Source organism: Aulostomus chinensis, chromosome 8 (assembly GCF_037954235.1).
Source record: "Aulostomus chinensis isolate RoL2024-O1b breed Wild chromosome 8, RoL_Achi_v1.0, whole genome shotgun sequence".
Classification (NCBI taxonomy): Eukaryota; Metazoa; Chordata; class Actinopteri; order Syngnathiformes; family Aulostomidae; genus Aulostomus; species Aulostomus chinensis.
In genome coordinates this window covers 18416947-18435221 of record NC_141327.1, presented here as the reverse complement: position 1 = coordinate 18435221, position 18275 = coordinate 18416947, and the positions used below count along the sequence as shown (strand labels likewise).

At 43.3% G+C, this 18275-nt stretch overlaps 2 protein-coding genes across 4 annotated transcripts; one reads left to right on the top strand and one right to left on the bottom strand.

Moving 5' to 3' along the window:
* Nucleotides 1-447: 447 nt before the first annotated feature.
* On the bottom strand, nucleotides 448-13275 carry uba6 (ubiquitin like modifier activating enzyme 6). Of its 3 annotated transcripts, XM_086211443.1 has the most exons (33): nucleotides 12986-13275; nucleotides 11804-12126; nucleotides 9934-10025; nucleotides 9582-9676; nucleotides 9454-9482; nucleotides 9269-9363; nucleotides 9028-9139; nucleotides 8519-8599; nucleotides 8292-8414; nucleotides 7857-7980; nucleotides 7531-7634; nucleotides 7367-7429; nucleotides 7000-7076; nucleotides 6787-6853; nucleotides 6529-6672; nucleotides 6139-6285; nucleotides 5982-6062; nucleotides 5799-5876; nucleotides 5498-5679; nucleotides 5277-5382; nucleotides 5087-5176; nucleotides 4911-4991; nucleotides 4656-4784; nucleotides 4513-4564; nucleotides 4372-4435; nucleotides 3749-3818; nucleotides 3595-3666; nucleotides 3398-3521; nucleotides 3118-3311; nucleotides 2887-3014; nucleotides 2145-2232; nucleotides 1961-2055; nucleotides 448-1860 (listed from the first exon to the last, which is right to left on the bottom strand). In XM_086211443.1, exons 3-33 carry the CDS (start codon nucleotides 9972-9974, stop codon nucleotides 1719-1721), a joined length of 3078 nt encoding a protein of 1025 aa, XP_086067569.1. In that variant the 5' UTR covers nucleotides 9975-10025; nucleotides 11804-12126; nucleotides 12986-13275; the 3' UTR covers nucleotides 448-1718. The 3 variants fall into 3 exon arrangements, with proteins under 3 accessions (XP_086067569.1, XP_086067568.1, XP_086067570.1); XM_086211442.1 differs by lacking the exons at nucleotides 11804-12126; nucleotides 12986-13275 and adding an exon at nucleotides 10535-10620; XM_086211444.1 differs by lacking the exons at nucleotides 11804-12126; nucleotides 12986-13275 and adding an exon at nucleotides 10315-10521.
* Nucleotides 11893-17438, top strand: grhprb (glyoxylate reductase/hydroxypyruvate reductase b). Its single transcript, XM_086211445.1, has 9 exons — nucleotides 11893-12133; nucleotides 12535-12668; nucleotides 12757-12829; nucleotides 13574-13690; nucleotides 13774-13862; nucleotides 13940-14044; nucleotides 14367-14502; nucleotides 14648-14778; nucleotides 16196-17438. Exons 1-9 carry the CDS (start codon nucleotides 11967-11969, stop codon nucleotides 16315-16317), a joined length of 1074 nt encoding a protein of 357 aa, XP_086067571.1. The 5' UTR covers nucleotides 11893-11966; the 3' UTR covers nucleotides 16318-17438.
* Nucleotides 17439-18275: the final 837 nt, after the last annotated feature.

Genomic DNA, 18275 nt, shown 5'->3' with positions numbered 1-18275 from the left:
TTCTAGAACAGGGCGGCAAGGTGGTGCAGTGGTCAGCACTCACTGTTGCCTCACAGCAAGAAGGTTCCAGATTCGAGTCCCGGCTCCATCACAGGATCTGTCTGTGTGGAGTCTCCATGTTCTCCCTGTTCCTGTGTGGGTTCTCTCTGGTACTCCGGCTTCCTCCCACAGTCCAAAGACATCAAGAGGGGACGAGGCTGATTGATACTCTAAATTGACCGTAGGTGTGACTGTGAGAGTGAATGGTTGTCTGTCTCTATGTGTTGGCCCTGTGATGGACTGGTGACCTGTCCAGGGTGAACCCCACCTCTCACTCGAAGGCTGCTGGGATAGGCTCCAGCCCCCCGCGACTCTTAACAGGATAAGTGGAAGAAAATGGATGGATGGATGGATGGATGGATGTTCTCGAGCAAAAAATTGAAGCAGATTCAGTCTGGAGGACATCCTGAAAACTTTTTATTGGACCATTCTTTGAGTTGTCTGTCAAAAGAACGAACAATATTATCACTTATTAACACTGCTCCCACTTACAGTTGGGACATTAATCACACGTGTCAGTGAAGTAGAGTTTGACCATCTCTGTTCTTCAGGGACAAAACAAATGAGTTGTTAGAATTTTGTGGTAAGTCTTTTGATGATTGATGTTGGAATTCTTTTAAAAAAATTGATCATTGTCACATTAAGCCAATGCAGACTATCTTAAAGAAACCCAGTCAAAGCCTACGAGGGCCATTAAAACATTTGTTATATTTTTTGTTAACTGAATAACAACCAATGTGCCTCAGCTCACCTCAACAGGCTGTTTTGACACCAACAAGTGAAATAAAACAAGTAAATGTCATGGACACGTCCATTAACAAATACATCATGAACAAAAATGTTGCAGCTTGATATCAAATTTTGGCACATTTGGGTCTGTACACTTGATTATTTTAGAAGGATTTTCCACCCATTTAATGCACCTAACTGTAAGATATGCAAGACTTCACCAGGTTACAGCTGGTTGTATCCACAGTACTGAGAACAACACACGTTAATACTGAGAAACGGGACGCTGATGCTTCCCGTGTGATGTGTGCTGCTCTTTTGACATGAGGCAGTTGAAGTGATCGCTAAAGATGAAGCATCAGCAGACACAGTGTCTTTGGTGGTTTTGCTGTCGTCCGCTGATGTGTTGCAGCTCTACAACAAATATCAGCCAACAACTGATTGGCAAGCTCTTAAAGCCAGAGAGGAAAAAAGATGTGATGCCAGTCATTTGCAAATCCACTTTATTAGCCCAACAGCCTTTCCTGATTTAGGACTTAGCAGATTTTAATGAGCAAGAGGGGGCGATGTTGAGTATGCATGTTCCTGTAAACAGTTTTTAGTCAGACTCAGACTTTTATTAATCAGTTAAGGCATCAACACAGGCGGAGCTGTGCGTTTCCCCAGAGTAGAAAACAGAACCGAGAAAATATATGTACACAAGTACAGTTAAGTGCTACTCAAATGGCCTCGTGTTCCACTGGCTAGATCAGACGCAAGAACACCAGGGACCAGGAACTGGACTTTCTTGCTCCATGAAGTACAGGGGAGGCGTGTGCTGGGGCCAGGAGCTTTGTCTGTGTCAGATAGGATCCCGGGGGAAGCTCCGGGCGCTGGCCTTGGTTTTCGGGGTACAATAGTATAGATGAAAGAAGGACACAGGAGGTTTCAGGAAGACGTTTAGGGAGGTGTCAGGGCGTCTCTCCGTCACGGCTGAAGTAGTACCTAACAGGAGGACCAGGGAGGTCCTCATCGCCGTCTGCTTCCGGAGGGAACGACACGGTGAGGTCAACGTAACGGCGACCCACTGATGGCTTGATTAACTTCTGCATCCTGTTGAGAGAGGCAGGATTGTGTCCATCTGAGTTTAGGAAAGGGATCGCTCACTTTAACATGACCAAAAAGTATAATTGTTTCACTGCACAGGACGTACGTCAGTTTAAGTCTCTTTGAGTGTCCAGGCATCACAGGCACATAGAGCATCTTCACACCATAGACAACCATCGTGGGTTCAATGCCATACTTCTCCTGAATTAAAACAAATCATGGTCAAAATATGCAACGACAGTTACTAAGTGAGTTACTGGAGTCCACCACACCAGCAGCATGTTCCTCACCCTCACTGCATTGATGAAGTCAGAGAGAGTGAAGTCCTCATGGCCAAAGATGGTCCAGCAGTCCCAGATGGAAAAATAGATATCGTCCCTGGGAAAGACACCATGGAGCGGTCACTAATTTTATTTTTGCATTTTAATAGCAAAGAAATATTGGTCAAAAATAAGGGTTGTTGTCTTCTTTTTCTTATCAGCAGGCTGATCAATTCTCTCGTTTGACAACTGGCAGTTTTTGTTGCTCCGGAGTCGTCAGCCTCATACTTGTGTCTTGAACACAGTGCATCAGAAACCATGTTGTGCTGCTATATTTAATCGTTCTATATTTATTTTTTTAAAATTATTTCCAATGACTTCATCACATAGCTCAAGTTTTTTTTTTAATAAAGAATTTGTTAAATGATATTTGGATTTCATATGAGGATGATTGCAATGACAAACTTTGGCGGTGTATCGATTCAATTTTTAGTTTAAAAGCAAGTCAGAACCAGTCAACCACGGTTTTCTTTTTTGTACAATTTTCTTCTATTGTAGAATAGTAATAAAGAAACATAGTAAATGGTAAAATCTATATTCCAATTATTCAATTACAGTATTTTACAGTGATGTCTTATTCATCCACTCAGGGTGCCAACCAGCTCATGGACACGTGGTGTCTGGGAAGCTTGAGGACAAAACCTTCCAATTCCTAACTGGCCATCCCACGAGTCATGCGAGAATGAGAAACCGAGCACGAGTGAAACTGTACCTGATGAGAGTCCGTTTAACTGGGGCAGGTTCAGTCAGCACCACCACGGGGAGGGCCAAGTTAAAGAAGCAGTTTTTCAGAGACTCGAACCCGTAGCCTCCGACGATCTTGATCAACTCCAGGGCCACCTGAGTTAGTCCGAATAGTGACGCGGACGTTAACCACTCTGACACAAGCTGAAGCCGTAAATTAACCTTTCCGTTATGACGGGATTGTGTTGAGTGTTCTCACCAGTCCAGCCACAGCAGCTGTTGCCGTGGCGATGGCAGGGATGATCTTGCCAGCGATGCGTTTGGTCTTGAATCTATCGGCTGGTTCGATGGAGTACATTTTAGCTCTGAGAGATGACGCTGAGGTGACAAAGTCCATGTGGCCGTTGCTGTCGTCATCCTTTTCAAACTCCAGCGGACACATGCGTAACCTCTCTACAGATTGCACGTGGAAGCAAACACGTTAGTTCACATCGAGCAGATTTACAGTGTGCAGTGACATCACAATGTTCTGTGCGTACCTGGTGTGACACAGTCAGCAGCGATAGCCTGCTCCAGCTGAGCCATGGCCTCCCGCTCCTCTTCACTGCTAAGAGGCATCTTCATCTGATCAGGCTTCTTCGCCGTCTCATCCGTCTCTATACACTGAGAGGGACAAATCAACCGTTTCAAATCATGAAGACGGAAGGAAATCATGAAGCACATTGAGTCCTCTTACTTTTGCTGAGGGTTGGTACTCGGGAATCTTGACAGCAGAGAGGATTCTAGTCACAGCCTCTTCTGACATATCCTGAGGGAGGGAAATGCATCGAGTCTGTCGGTCGGGGAGGATTTCTGTGCATCTGTGTGCACGGCTGAACAGCGTGACCTACCTTTTCTGAGTAAGGGATGTTATAAATGCTAGCGAAGAGACGGGCCATGCTGACAATGAAAGTGAATTGTCTGATGGGAAAAAAAACAAGAGCTCAAATATGTAGCAGGCGTCACACAAGATATAGTTCTATCTCACCCCAAACCTTTGATTGATCTTTCATTTGAATGCTATTTTTTCCCCAGAATGATAATCAAGTAAAAAGTAAAGAAGCAGCTTGGAGTAGTTTACTGTGGAAACCTGCCCAGCAGTGCGCGACAGTGGACGCATCACACCTTTCACTCTCCGTCAGCTGATTCTGCCTACACTAGGGGAGTCAAGGTGCCCCCCTAAACCTCCAGAGAGTACTTATAGTTTTCCTTCTGGATGTCCATATTGGAACATTGTTATTTGATCGCATGGATAGCCAACTATTTCATCGAATATTGCTGATTTACACAAGGTTAGAGTACATTGACCACATCATAAGTCTTAATTTATTCAATTGTGCCTGTTCAACTTGATGTCCTGGACAACTTTTATTCATTCCCCTCCATTCACTGAAATTGCTTCTGATTTCACTCACATCAGAATTTATTCACTCATTTATAGCAGAATTGGCATTCGTCAGGCTGTAATACTTACAAAGGGTCTTTTAAGTCAAATTCAATAGGTGCTGGTGGTCTTTTGGGGGACTGCCAAAACAAACCTAAGGACGAGAGACAAAGTTCACATTAAACGGTGCTTTCAAGAGCACTTGTCATAAATGCGTGTGGAGAAACTTACTTCCATCTTTTAACCTTGTGTCCAGGGGGAAAGAGTGCAGCAGTTGTAGAGCCTGCATACATAATAGTGACATTTCATTAGAGCGTCTCATGGTATATTTTCTCTTCATTGTTTCTTGCATATGAATGTTCGGACATAATTACCTTTCTTGTAAAATACTTTTCAAATTTTAGACGAGCTAGAGTGACGCACTGTTCCCACTGGCTGGGCCGCCTGCTTAGCAGCTTAATGACCTGGAATGACCCCTCCAAACTTTCCCCCGCCTGCATCCTCTGCTCCAAAACACAAGAAAATCCATCAGTGAGAAGTGTTTCACAGAATGACGTATTGTATCACTGGCATACGCCTTCACCAAAGGCTTTACTGACTGAGTGAAGGTCAGTGCAGATGAGTCTCACCTGTATCACCACCTCAGCTGACGAGTGGGTCTGCCAGAACGTGTTGTACATGGAGGGCTTGTGAGCGAATGCATTCTCAAACTAGGGTACAAAAAAAAGGGACAGAATCTTTCTACATGAAAATGATCCGTTTGCTATAGGGAGGAGGGATTCTGACGGGCTAGAAACAGGCAGACCTTGTCCCGGGCCCACTGGATGGTGTGCTCTATAACAGAAGGGAACGACTTGAGAGTGCAGAATGGGATTTCCTCCTCTGGCGGGTCCCTCTGGATAAGAGAAGGACAGTTATTTGATTTAGAGCTGACAACAAATTCCAAGTGAAGAGACGGCGCATGGGACCAACTGGAGCGATGAACACCAACTCACATGGCTATTGTAGGACTCTGTCAAATTTGGCACGATGATTTCTGTGTGGCCTTTAGTTCCCATGGTGCCAGAGTCAAGGAGAGGTCTCTGATTGGATACACAGCGGCTGAAAATCAAAGAAATACAGAGTCACAATGTTGACTTGAGTAGTCAAAGGCTGAGTCAAAAACAAGCCCAACATTGCTGGGGAGTCAAACCCTCACTTAAATACGCGCACCAACCTGTCCACGTATCTCCGAGCCTCCACGTTGTCCAGTGCCGTGACCACCAGGTTCAGATGGGAATAGAAGGCATCGCTGTAGATGCCCTCAGTGGCTGGACACACCTTGTTGAGGTGAGCGTTCACATGCAGTTCAGGATTGATCTCCCAAGTGGCTTCTGCTGCCGTGGTACTCTTTGATTTCTGAATCAGATCGAGAAGGAAAAATGTGAGTCTCGACCCGTTTCAGAGGAGCATTCAACAAGATTGACTGGAGAAGAGGAATGAGAGAAAATAAAGGTGGAGATGGAAGTTCTGCTCACCTGTATATGATGCGGCCTGAAAAGAAACTGTCTATTCAGGTTGGACTTTTCAATAAGGTCTGGATCTGTGATGCACACCTGAGGATGGATAGACGCGACACATGAAGCTTCAGTGAATGTATCGACTTGCAATGAAAACCACTCAAAACCAGGGAAACAGAAGGAGGAGGAGGAAGAGCTCACTTCTCCTGAGCTCTTGGACAGTCCCACTCCAAGCAAGGCAAAGTTTTTCAGCATTTCACAGCCTATGGCACCACAGCCAACCTGGAAGGGATGACATCGCAGGTTTTTATTTACACATGAACCAGAAGAGAGACCTTTTTAGCTCAGCAACACTTACCATAAAGACCCTGAGCTTGTGTAGTTCCACACACATTGATTCACCAATACAAGCTCGTACTCCATCATACCGGTCTCCCCGGGGGAAAAACTCCTCAACGGGTAGAGACTGAAGTGGCTGAACTACCTCGATGGCATCAAGATAAAACTATGTACAAGAGAAGCGGAAGAGTAAATTAAAACAGCAGAAAGGGCATAGAAGTGTGTAGTAGGAGGAAAGAGGTTGAACGATCAAGATATTAACCGTCTCTTCTGCAGGTTCACTGGAACCCGGGCTGAATGCTGATTGAACCCTTTTTTGGCCAGTGGGAAAAGGGTTCAACATTTCTCAGTGCCATAAGTACCTTAAGATATCAAAAATGAGATATAAAAATGATAGGACACATCCTACCCACTGCTGCAGGGGGGAAAACTTCCCCGTGATGGCCTTAAGAACTTCCTGACTGGCGAGGCCTCCTACAGCCGCTGATAATGGCGGGAGTGTTCCCCTCGCCGTTCTGGACAGGCAGCGCACCAACTCCATATTCACAGGAGCCTGGAGGTAGAAGCGAAAGAGGAAGAGCCGTTAACTGACCTGCGTGTCTGCACGTGTGCATCCCCGCAAATTCATGAACAAGCAAATTGGAGAAAGAACAAAGAAAGAACTCACTTTGTTCCTGAGTGTTTCATTCACTTCCTCAGTTAGCTTCACTAAAACCTCAGCATCCTGTGAGCACCTGATGGCATCAAAGTAAAAAACACAACTGAATGTGTCACAACTTCGCACAATGGAAACTGTAGAGCCGAGATATTCTCTCCTCATTTAGTGTACAGAAAGCAGAGCAGCTGATTGGATCTCCACAACGAAAAGCAGAGTGTTTACCCGATGTTGGGCAGTCGACTGTGCTGCTCGTGGAAGGTGTCCAGGGCCAACATGGCTGCATGGATCTGTAGCGGGGCCTGATGGGTAGATTAGAAACACGATTGTGGGGGGGAACTGCTTGGTTGCACTCAAACAACAATAATAAGGCATTTGGTATCTGACGTCTGCATCACAAAGATCATTAAAGCTTTGTGAGGAGAGGCACTCATGTTAGTCTCAGCAAAACAAAAACCAAAGATAATCTGTTTTATACGTTTGTTAAGCAACTGCAAAAAAAGTACGAATGTAAACCTGGAATATAAGAAAGAGAATAAATGTTACCTTTCTAACTTATTAAACAATCTCCCTTTGTGAGACGAAAACTCACCTCTGGCTTGCTGAAGTCTGGCGTCAGGACCTGAGGATCATGTAACTGCCTCTCCATAGTTTCCTAACACACACACACACACACACACAAAAGTTCGGTTTGCTGACATGTATATAACTTTTATTAGTTCATTTCTGGTTGATCTGATGAAAAATTCAACTTACAAATCTAAATGTTTTAGGGGTTTTCACCAGGACAAAGAAACCTCCATGTGCATATGCTTGTAGCTGGGATGTGTCTCCTATTGTAAAACTGTGAGGGGAAAGGACTGAAACCACACACACACGCACACAAAGAACAGAAATAGCTTCGATTAGACAGCTACTTTGAGATGTGCACTGATACAACAAAAGGCCATGTAACTTGTGAACAGGCTATATCTGTTCTGGCAAACAGAATCAACATGACAATTACAAATTCAATCGATATAAATAGTTAGTAAGAAGTACGACTGCACTGAAACCAACCAACCAGAATCAAGACATGATACCTGAAACCTGTCGTGCGGTGCCGTTGAGTTCAGCCATGCCATTGACCTCCCTGAAGACAACACTCTGGCCTGTCTGTAGTCCGTGGGGTTGGTTGTCCAGGCAGGTTACCACCCCAGGAGTGTCCTAACAGGTCACAAGTCAACAGATGTGTTCTACTGACTGACCGTGACTTAGAGTGGACTCCAGTTTTAGCATCATGTTTCCAAAGTTCTACTTCCAAACGTGCTTTATTATTGGAACTGACTTTAATTTACTTTATACATCTCACAGCTCAAATGTAAAGTAGCACAATAGTGCTTCTTATTAGTTGGGGAAAAAAATATTCACCAGAGCAACAAATTTAAAAATCAGAACAAAAATCAATGAATGAGATGTTGTCTTGAGGCAAACATCTGAGTTCCCAGAAGACTGTTGAGGATGTCGGAGATGTTTACCTGAGTGATACTTTGGATGAAAATCTCCTTGGGCTCCTCTCCTGTGGGATCCGACACTTCAAACTCCTCTCCGAAGTCACAGAATAGCCGCATACAAATACCAAAAGCATCGCAGCCAATGAACTGCCGAGGACAAAAACAATGTGGGTCAAACGCATGACATGTCTGACCGCCGCTGTAAGATGTGCTAAAGCTCTGCAATGTATGACTGCTCCATGGAGGCTTACTCTGATGGGCGGGCGCTGCGAGTGGCAGAACTCATTTACTCGCTTCTGTAGCCTCAAACTAGATTCTGTTAGAATCACACACTGGCAGAGAGAGGAGAGTAAACAGACAGACATTCAAAGTTTCAGGTTGTAACAGACTCCAGAGCAGTGAAACGATCTTCCAAGAAAAGTTAATGTCGATTTTTTTTCAATGGAGACGACTCCTGAGCCTGTCAGTGCCTAGATTCATCTTCTCTGAATGGCTTGGAAATTATAGCCCTCCAGATTTAGCACAACCACTGGTTTACAAAGTGGGGAACTGAGACCCCAGATGACCTTGAGAGGGATCCAGAGAGGTCCCCAGCAAAAAGGGAATAATCTATTTTTCCAATAATTCCATCCATCATTCCTACAATGACAAAATGTAAAACTGATTCTGTCTTCCGTTTCATGAACTTTCTTAAATTAAAAAAAAGGCCAATTAAAAATCCCACCAGCCTCAGAGATACTGGAAAGCAGCGATGCATTACCTGATAATTTCTGAGAAAGCTGAGATCAGTGTTGTCATCCAGAGCAGAGAAAGACACGTCAACATGAACATAAGGGTTCAATTCTGCAACCCGAGGACAAACCGCCTCCCCCCTGAAGATGGATCAAAGCAAGACACACACAGATGCTGAGACAGGAAAAAAAAAATGCACACACTGCAGGAAAAGTGTGTGTGAAAAATACAATGTTAGCGTGAGTAAGGTTAGAGGTTACGTCTGTTACCTTCTTCTCTGGCTCAACACATCCTCTTTGAGAATAAAGAAGTTGGAGCCCAGATCCCAGGTCTCACATTGTTTTGTGTCATGAAGGGTAACTGCCTGTCCACACACATACACAGTAATATGTTCACATACAAGCACTTCAGCTGGGAGACCCACTAATGTAACATAATTCATTAAATTTCCCACCTTCACACCAGCCAGGACAATATTCTTTGCTGTGAAACCGCAAAGATGCTCATTATCAAACCATGAACTGGTGTGTCATGTGAGAATTATTACATTGAATAGTGATCTGGTGCACTGTGATAGCCTACCTATCTCTATGCCAAGCCCTCCCAGTCCACTGAGAAAGACCGCAGACTGGGCCATCTGGTGCATAGCGCTGTCTCCCAACACATAGCGCTGGCGGCTGAATAGTGAGAGAATGCGTGTGAGTGTGGGATGACGGTTTCCCACCTGGGAACATTTATGTCTTGATAAAATCATGTTAGCTGTTGGGACACTGTTATTGTTGAAGTTACTTAACAAAACTACTATCTCACCCACAAAAAAATGTAGGTAACCTGAATAGATCGTTGCATTCAGTAACGTGCTGTCATTTGTAGTCTTCTCTGCTGCGTCACGTCACCTGTCGTTCTAATGTGACGATATGAATCAGACACTTGCCTGTACAGAGAGTCGTCTATCTCCATCGAGTCTGCAGCCATACTGGGAGGGGAAGAGGGGGGTTTCAGCAGTTTGATAGATAACGACCCAACCTATTAGACACATACAAGTACAGACGGGCATTACTTAACAAATGTGGTAGTTATTTCGGTTTACTAGCTGTAATTATTCAAAGACAACGCCCTGTGGTAATAGCTACATTGCTAACTAACTGCCGGCTAACTGTGACTGTGTGTTAATGTTGTTAACCTGACAGCTAGCCGCGTGTTAACTCTTAAAATAATGACATGGTATCTCCTAAATGCGGCTAAGCTTATCAACAACATGCCATCTTTTTAGCCGTCATAAAAAACCCTGTTGGCTTTATAGAGCAGAGGAAACCTCAAGGCTAGCAGGTGCAGCTAGCTAGCGTTGAGTCCCAGTGCCTGGTGCCGGTGGCGAGAACACATGATTCACACTAGTTTGAAGTTAAGAACCATAAATCAATGCGGCAAGTAAACATCTGGATAAAGTACTGTTTGTAATAATATAAATAAAAGAAATAGTATGAAAATTCGTTGTCAATACAGTTAAAATAAGGCAAAGATTCAAACGTTGCGACCTGTCAGTATGCGCGACGAGCTGTAGCGAATGAATGGCTGTGACTGGTTGATGATTTGGACCGTTTCCGGGTTACCGCGATCATGTGATCAAGGTCGTCGCGATTGACTTTAAACGCCTTGGACTACTTACAACCTGTGTGTTTTATTTATCCTCCCATTTGAAATAGTAAAAGTCCTTAAAATCCAGGCGGTGTAACACTGTCAAAATTGGCAATATTTGTACAAATTTATGTCAGGCTGCGGAAAAGTGCTGATTTCAGTAATACTCAAAGTCAGCCATTTGTTTTATTCATATTTAACGTGCATGACAAGAAAATTCGAGTTTCATGCATGTCTATTGAATGTGTCTCATCATGTGGCAGTCAGTGGTTGTCAAACGGGTTTGGGAGGGAGAGGGCAAAAATGGCAATTATTTTCATTATTATTCCATTCCGTTCTAACACAGTCACTTAATGTGAATTTCTATTTTGGATCTTAAGTTTAAAACACAAATAGAAGTCTGTGATTGCTTACTTATTTGGTATCAATACAATTTTCAAAGATATAAAAGCATTTTAGCAGTACATACTGAGGCATTCTATTTTAAAAAGTAATTGAAATTTAGAAATAAATTTTTTTTACTAAGAAAAAACTTTGTTCCCTGACTTGTTTTTATTTAGTAAGTCAAGGTACTCTTGATGGAGAAATCCATTCATCCATTTTCTACCGCTTATCCTGTTAAGGGTCGGGGGGGGGGGGGGTCACTGACTTGTGACCATGAAGTGAAGGCGGGGGCTCTCATACTGTCCTGAGGTGCTGGCAGCAGCAGTGAACCTCAGTACAACGTAACATTTTTACTCCAGTAAGAGATTTTTGCGTTGAAAAGCTCACTTTTTCACCTACGACCATGAACTAGTTACAAACTTTGTAGAACAGACTGCATAACTGGATCAAGATAAGTCGGTAAACCGGTTCAATCTGGAAAGTTAGATCTGAATATTCAAAACAATGTTTGAGACCCACTTCTGTTTGAGGAAACAAAGTTCAACAGCCAAGTGAAACATTTACATCTAACCTACTCCAATTCAGGGGTTACGATGCTGTAAAGAAAACAAGTATACAAATATAACTTATGTGTATTAAAACAGTTTGTGTCGTCGAGGAGGGACAGTTGATGCATCTTTGTAGGGACTGTTTTAATTCCCAACTTGTCTCAAGAATAAATGATATACGACTAATTAGGCTTAAATCCTGTGGCCAGACAGATTTCCTGGGGTAGTATCCCTCACCTTCAGACCCTAGAGACCCCTCCCTCTGATCATATTGGTCACAGGCACATGCAGGAACCTCCCCCCAGAACTGCAGCCAAACTCCTGTGCCAAACAAACTCTGAACTTCAAATTGTTGCCTCCATCTCTTTGACTGGCTCCTGCCCGCAGACTGTCAGCAGCAATGTGGTGTGGTCGGCTGGCACTGCGTCAGCTCCGGCGGGTTTCTCCTTTAAATATCACCGTGGGTTTAACAAATGCCATGCAGAGGAAGATGTCAACCTTGCCGCGGGTGTATGTCACCAGGCAGATCCCACCTGAGGGCCTGAGGATCCTGCAGGAGTCTGGACAGTGAGATAAATATTTTATTTAATATTGCAAGAAAACATCCCGATTGACCAATTAATTATATAAAGCAATTTTTGACTCATGTTTTTTGAAGTTTAAATGTCTGCTTTGCAAAGTTCATTATTTACTTTTGGGTAAACAGCATGGCTGCTGCGTGCGTCTAGGTTGGTCAGATAAGACACATACAGAGTAAAGAGGATTCCCTCACAGCAGAGCCCAACAACACACCCGACATAGTTCCAGATATTTGTAGGAGTTTTACTTGTGTGAAAAAAAACTCTGATTCAATTCATGCATGATTTACTTTGCAATTCTTCTGATTTTGTGGAGGTTTTCTTTTTTTGCATTCTTTTTGTTTTGTTTTTTTTCATTTGGATCTCTGGTCGTGTCTTCTATTTCACCAGGGTGCAGTTTGAGCTGTGGGACTCTGACGACACCCCTGTCCCCAGGAAGGAGCTGCTTCAGAAGGTCAGAGGTGTTGATGCCCTGCTCTGCGTGCTGACAGAGAAAATTGATGCGGAATTGTTGGATGCTGCAGGTTTGAGGAACCTCTTGTTTCAGATGAATGACCTGAATACAGCAAACACTCTGTGATGCAAGCACAAGTGTGTATTGTGCTCCTACAGGTCCAAACCTGAAGGTCCTCAGCACCATGTCCGTGGGGTTTGACCACCTGACTTTGGAGGAGCTGAAGAAAAGGTGACTCTAAGCATTTGTTCCCTTGAGTCACGATGCTTTGATTTGAAAAATTCAGATATGACACAGAACAGTGGCAAAATGCAATGTCTAACTTCTGTCATCGTGCTCAGTGTTGAATGTAGGTTGTGATGTCAGGGGACAACAGTATCTACTCACAGCTGACAAGGCTTTAATGATGTTACGCCAAACATCTGGTGTCCATCCCTTATCTTCCTGCATCGCCACAACCTGACATCAGGGCAGACAGAGGAGAAGCTGGGCGTTTACAAGGAATGTTAATTCACTCGCACTCAAACGTCAGCGTTTCGTTTACTACTTCTAACCGGTCTCTGGGGTCACCCCTCGTTTTTGGGTGCTTAGATAAAGTTACGCTGTGCTTACAGTAAGCTCCCTAAAAGGGGTTAGACAGAGCACAGAGGCTAGTCTGAACTAAACTTGAGCAGACGCTTGGAGAAGAGACTGAACGGCCACATGGGAGGGAAGATAACGAGATGCAGGTGTGTCACATTGGGGTGGGACAGGCAATCACTGAGCATGAAACACAGGAAGGCAGGAGGTGGAGAGATAAAGCAGAGGGCAGCGATAACGGCAAAATAAAACAGGAAATACTGAGAAAGACACAAACACATCGTTGTATGTCTCCATGTTGAGTGTCTGTCACGGTGACCTTGACCTTCGAGCGCCCAATTGGTCTAAAAATAAGTGTGTGTGTGTGTGTGTGTGTGTGTGTGTGTTCCTACCCAGAGGGATTCGTGTAGGTTACACCCCTGAGGTTCTGACAGATGCTGTGGCGGAGCTGACCGTGGCTCTACTGCTCACCACCTCCAGGAGGCTAATAGAGGCCACACATGAAGCCAAGACGTAAGGTTACACACACTGATATGAATTTACACTCTACACGAAACAAACAGCACGTACACAAATGTTCTCCTCTGTTGTCTCAGTGGTGGTTGGGGCACATGGAGAACTCTGTGGCTGTGTGGATATGAGTTGGCCAACAGCACTGTGGGTATCCTGGGCCTAGGGAGGATCGGTGAGTATGTCTGATACATCATCCATAGTTCTATAAATCTGACTGTGGCTTCAGCACGTGTTTGTTTGTTCTCTAAGGTGTGGCCATCGCTGAGCGTCTGGCACCTTTCAAAGTAAAAAAGTTCATCTACACAGACACAGCCCCCAGGCCCGAGCTGGCCAGCGCCATCAATGCAGAGTACGGTGAGGACCAGCTTCATTCTTCTGTCCTGACCTGTGCCCAGTGACATCTTTTTCTAGAAGCTAAATATATGTGGCTGGATCTTCCTGCATTCTGGACTCACAAAGAAGTTATGGGGGGGCAACATCTTTGTGAGCTGAAGACCACTATTTGTCCGTATTTGAAAGACAAAACACTTTTCAGGTGAATTACTGCTTTAATAGAGATTTGGCGTGTTAGCTGATAAGAGGCAGAGCTTGTTGACTCTACGGTCTACGTCTAACCTACAGTCACCCTCTACCCTCCTGTCATGTGATGATATTAATGACATTTCTCTTGCTCTAGTCTCAATGGATGAGCTGGCGAAGGAGTCTGATTTCCTGGCTGTGTGCTGCGCTTTGACTCCAGAGACTGAGCGCATCTGCAACAAGGACCTCTTCTCCAAGATGAAAAACACCTCCATCTTCATCAACACAAGCAGGTAATAGGACATATACATTTACCCTAAAATGAGCCTAAATAAAACTATTTTAATCTCAAAACTTATTTTTAACTCTCAAACTGGCCAAGTTATAGAAATTCAATTACACACACTTTTTCATAGAGTGCTTCTTCTGTTGTTTCAGAGGTGGTGTGGTGAACCAGGAAGACCTGTATGAGGCTCTTTCCACTGGGCAGATAGCAGCCGCAGGCCTGGACGTCACTGTCCCGGAGCCCCTCCCTACCAGCCACCCACTGTTTACCCTCAAAAACTGTGGTGAGTTTGACAGATGCTGGCGTGGTTGAGGCTGGTGGTCCACTATATTTTCAGGTTGTCAATTTTGACAATTCCCCAATAAGATTGAAACCAAAGGCCAAAGGACAGTCAAGGTTTTCTTTATTCGTCTCCTTTGGGAGAAATTTGTCTTGGAGACAGGACCACGGCTCACATACGTATAGACACATAAAAACATTGCACATACCCCCGTAATTAAGTGCATCGAATAACTTTTAGTTAATGTCGTTAATCATTTTAATGACAGGGGAATGAACGAGTGTTTATATCAATTCTATGTGTATTGTGGAAGTCTATATCTCCTGTCAGATTGCAGTAGTACATACTCTGAGTTTAGTACATGCAAGGGGTCAGATAAGCTTCTCCTGCCTTGTCTTATCACTGCCTGCTTGAAAATGGCTCGGGGGTGGGGGTGGTGGTGGTGGTGGTGTGGGGGGGGGCATACCCATGATCTGAGATTTATATTTAACGGTCAGGTTGCCAAACCAGCAGGAAATACCGTATCTCAGGATGGATTCTACACTTGCCCGGTAGAAAATCAACCTAATATACACACTGACTCCAAAACGCCTAAGTCTTCTAAGAATGTGTGTAGACGCTAACGTAGCTTTGCACAGAAGGTTGTAACATGCGTGTGCCAGCTCAGATCCCCATCAGTCTACACTCCTATATTTATAGGAGGGGGCCTGTTTGATGTTAAGTTTGTGAAGACTGATCATAGCACGGTCTCCTATGGACCTGGGCTCTACAATGACCTCCTCTGTTTTGTTTACATGTAATCAACATGATACGTTGTGAATTCTCCAGTGTGTCTTTGGTTTTATGCCCCAAGCCCCTTAGTTCCTGTTGAAGATGTCCGTCTGTTTAAATGAGTCAAAATAATTCAAGTTCATTCCTCAAAACACCTGGGAATTACACGCTTATTTCACTATTTTCTGCATGACAATGTGCTGTGTATATAAGATTAACCTCAGTTAAAATAGAGGAACATGCTACTGAGGGATAGCAAAACCAAGGGACTGTTGGTTTTGGTTGTTTCACAGGTTTTGATGAGACTGAGAACAAGATTGCCATCGTGTTTCCTTAAACTCTTTCAAAAGTATTCAAGTAACTTATTTAGGCCGCACAGAAAAAAAGATCTCTGCAATATTTGTCATGTGAAATGTAAACCGGTCAAACACCTAAGATATATAACTACAGTATATGATCCTGGAGAGGAGACGCGTGAACTGTATTTACACTGCAGCTGCAGCTAATGGAAAGGATATAAAGACAATAAAGAGAGCAGCATTACTGATGGGGATCAGTAATAAATGCCAGGTACCAGTACTGCTATTGGTTCAGATGTGAACAGTATAACAACCCTAATTACATGTCTTAACGTTGGACCTTCCCACAGTGATTCTGCCTCATATCGCCAGCGCCTCCTATTCTACCCGTAACGCCATGTCTGCCCTGGCGGCAAACAACCTCCTGCTCGGCCTGCGCGGCGAACCGATGATCAGAGAGCTCCAGCTGTGAGAGGGAACTGGCTCCACTCCTGAGAAGTGGATGAATACCGGACAGGAAGTTCAAATCACATCTCAAATACCGTCATAGACGACCGAGGTTAAATTGTTGAAGCTCGTCTCTTCACCCGAGCACATTTTATTCACAACATTCCCACGACTTTTCCCACAACTTCGAGGAACATTCTCACAATAACCATGAGTCTGTTTACACAAGGGAAAAAAGCGACAGCTACGCTTTGAGCTAATCTTAATCGAACTACATGTAATCTAACATGAAGGTACCGGTAAAGCAAAATGTCCACGACATTTCCAAAATTTTCTGCCTTTATTTATTTTTCACAATCTTTTTTTTTTTTTTTTTACAGGCCTGGCAATTTCTATTTTTAAACTGCGCGAATTTTCCAGGTTTTCCATGACCTCGAATAACGTTTAATTCTGAGGTCTTCCCTCCGTGGCGTTTCAGGAAAAAAAGAAAAGGAAAGGGAACAAAACTGTACGTGGTATTCTTTTTATTCAGCCTTTACGACAACTGAACATACTGCACAATCTTCATTGCCTTCAACAGTAAAGAGACTATGTTAGTGTTACAGGAGAACATAGGAATAGTTCCGTTTGGCATCTATGAACAAAAACCCAGCTTTTTAAGTTACAGGGCGTAAGGCAGTGACTTTAATTTAGGACTCTGAAATACTTTTTTTTTTTTTTTGGCATATTAGTAGAGTAACAGTGCATTTCTCAGAGATTTACTGTTTGTACAACAGCGTGACAGCACCATAAAAACCCTTTAACGTGGAGGCCGTCTCTAATCACTTCCTGTCGAATTCCCTAAAAGGACATCACAGTTGGCAAGGCAGGGGAACGAAATATGAAAACTTGACAACTTTACTGTTAATTCCACACTGTCATGAATGAATGGTTAGCTTGTGTTCACCCTACAAGGCAATTCTTCTTCTATGAAGTAAAAAGTCAAGATTATCTGTGACGATATGTGTCATTTTGTACAAACGTAACAGTGTAACGACTCTTCAGTACAATAAGGTGCTGACTAGGAATGTGGTTCTCATTGACAGTGTTAGTTGACACAATACAGCAAGCAATAAAGTATACAAAAAAAAAGGCAAACATGAATTGTTAAGTGTTTTTTTTTTTTGTTTTCTTCACTTCGGTTCACTTAAACACAACACTGCATGAACACTGATTTACCAACGATGCTGCTCTTATTTACAACCAGCAAGAAAGTTGGAAATCTCAAACTGGATTCATGTAAAATTCCTTTATACGCCGGTAATGCTGCTTCCTTCCAATGTCTGCTTTTTATGAGCTTTGCAGAACTAGTCGCAGAAGTAGTTATCAAGTATGTAAAACAGATTAAATTCCTGAAATTAAAAACAGTTTAAACAAGACACAATTCCAAAAAAAAAAATATATATATATATATATTTTTTTTTTTTACACGTGTAAAATGTTTTTTTTTTTCTTTTCTAGATTTCAATAATATTCCAAAGGTCCTTGACAGGTAGGCATCCTGTACAATCTGTAAAGCGACTGGTGTAACTCTGGTGTGGCTGGTAGAGTTGGATAATCGTTCAACATTCCAATAAACAAGTTAGTTCTAAACAACAAGGATTAGTCTCAGCGCTGTTCTAACAAAACAAGTATTAAGCACTGATATCAACAAGAGAAACAAACCTTTACACAATATTGTTTCGTCTCTAAGAGAATTTGCCGTATTTTACATTTCTGAACGCGAGCCAGCTGTAGTTTCCTTCAGGCTGCGTCATCACTGCTCTTCATTCTCAGTGGCTAACCAATAAGGCTAGAAAGTCACTTAATGCCACATCTTACACACTTAAAACTCTCCACAAACTGCGCGTTTTTTAACATCTTGGCACAAAATAAGGTGCATTTTCAACACATTTTCTTTTCTTTTTCGGCTCTTGCATGGTATTGTGTTTATTTCATATATAT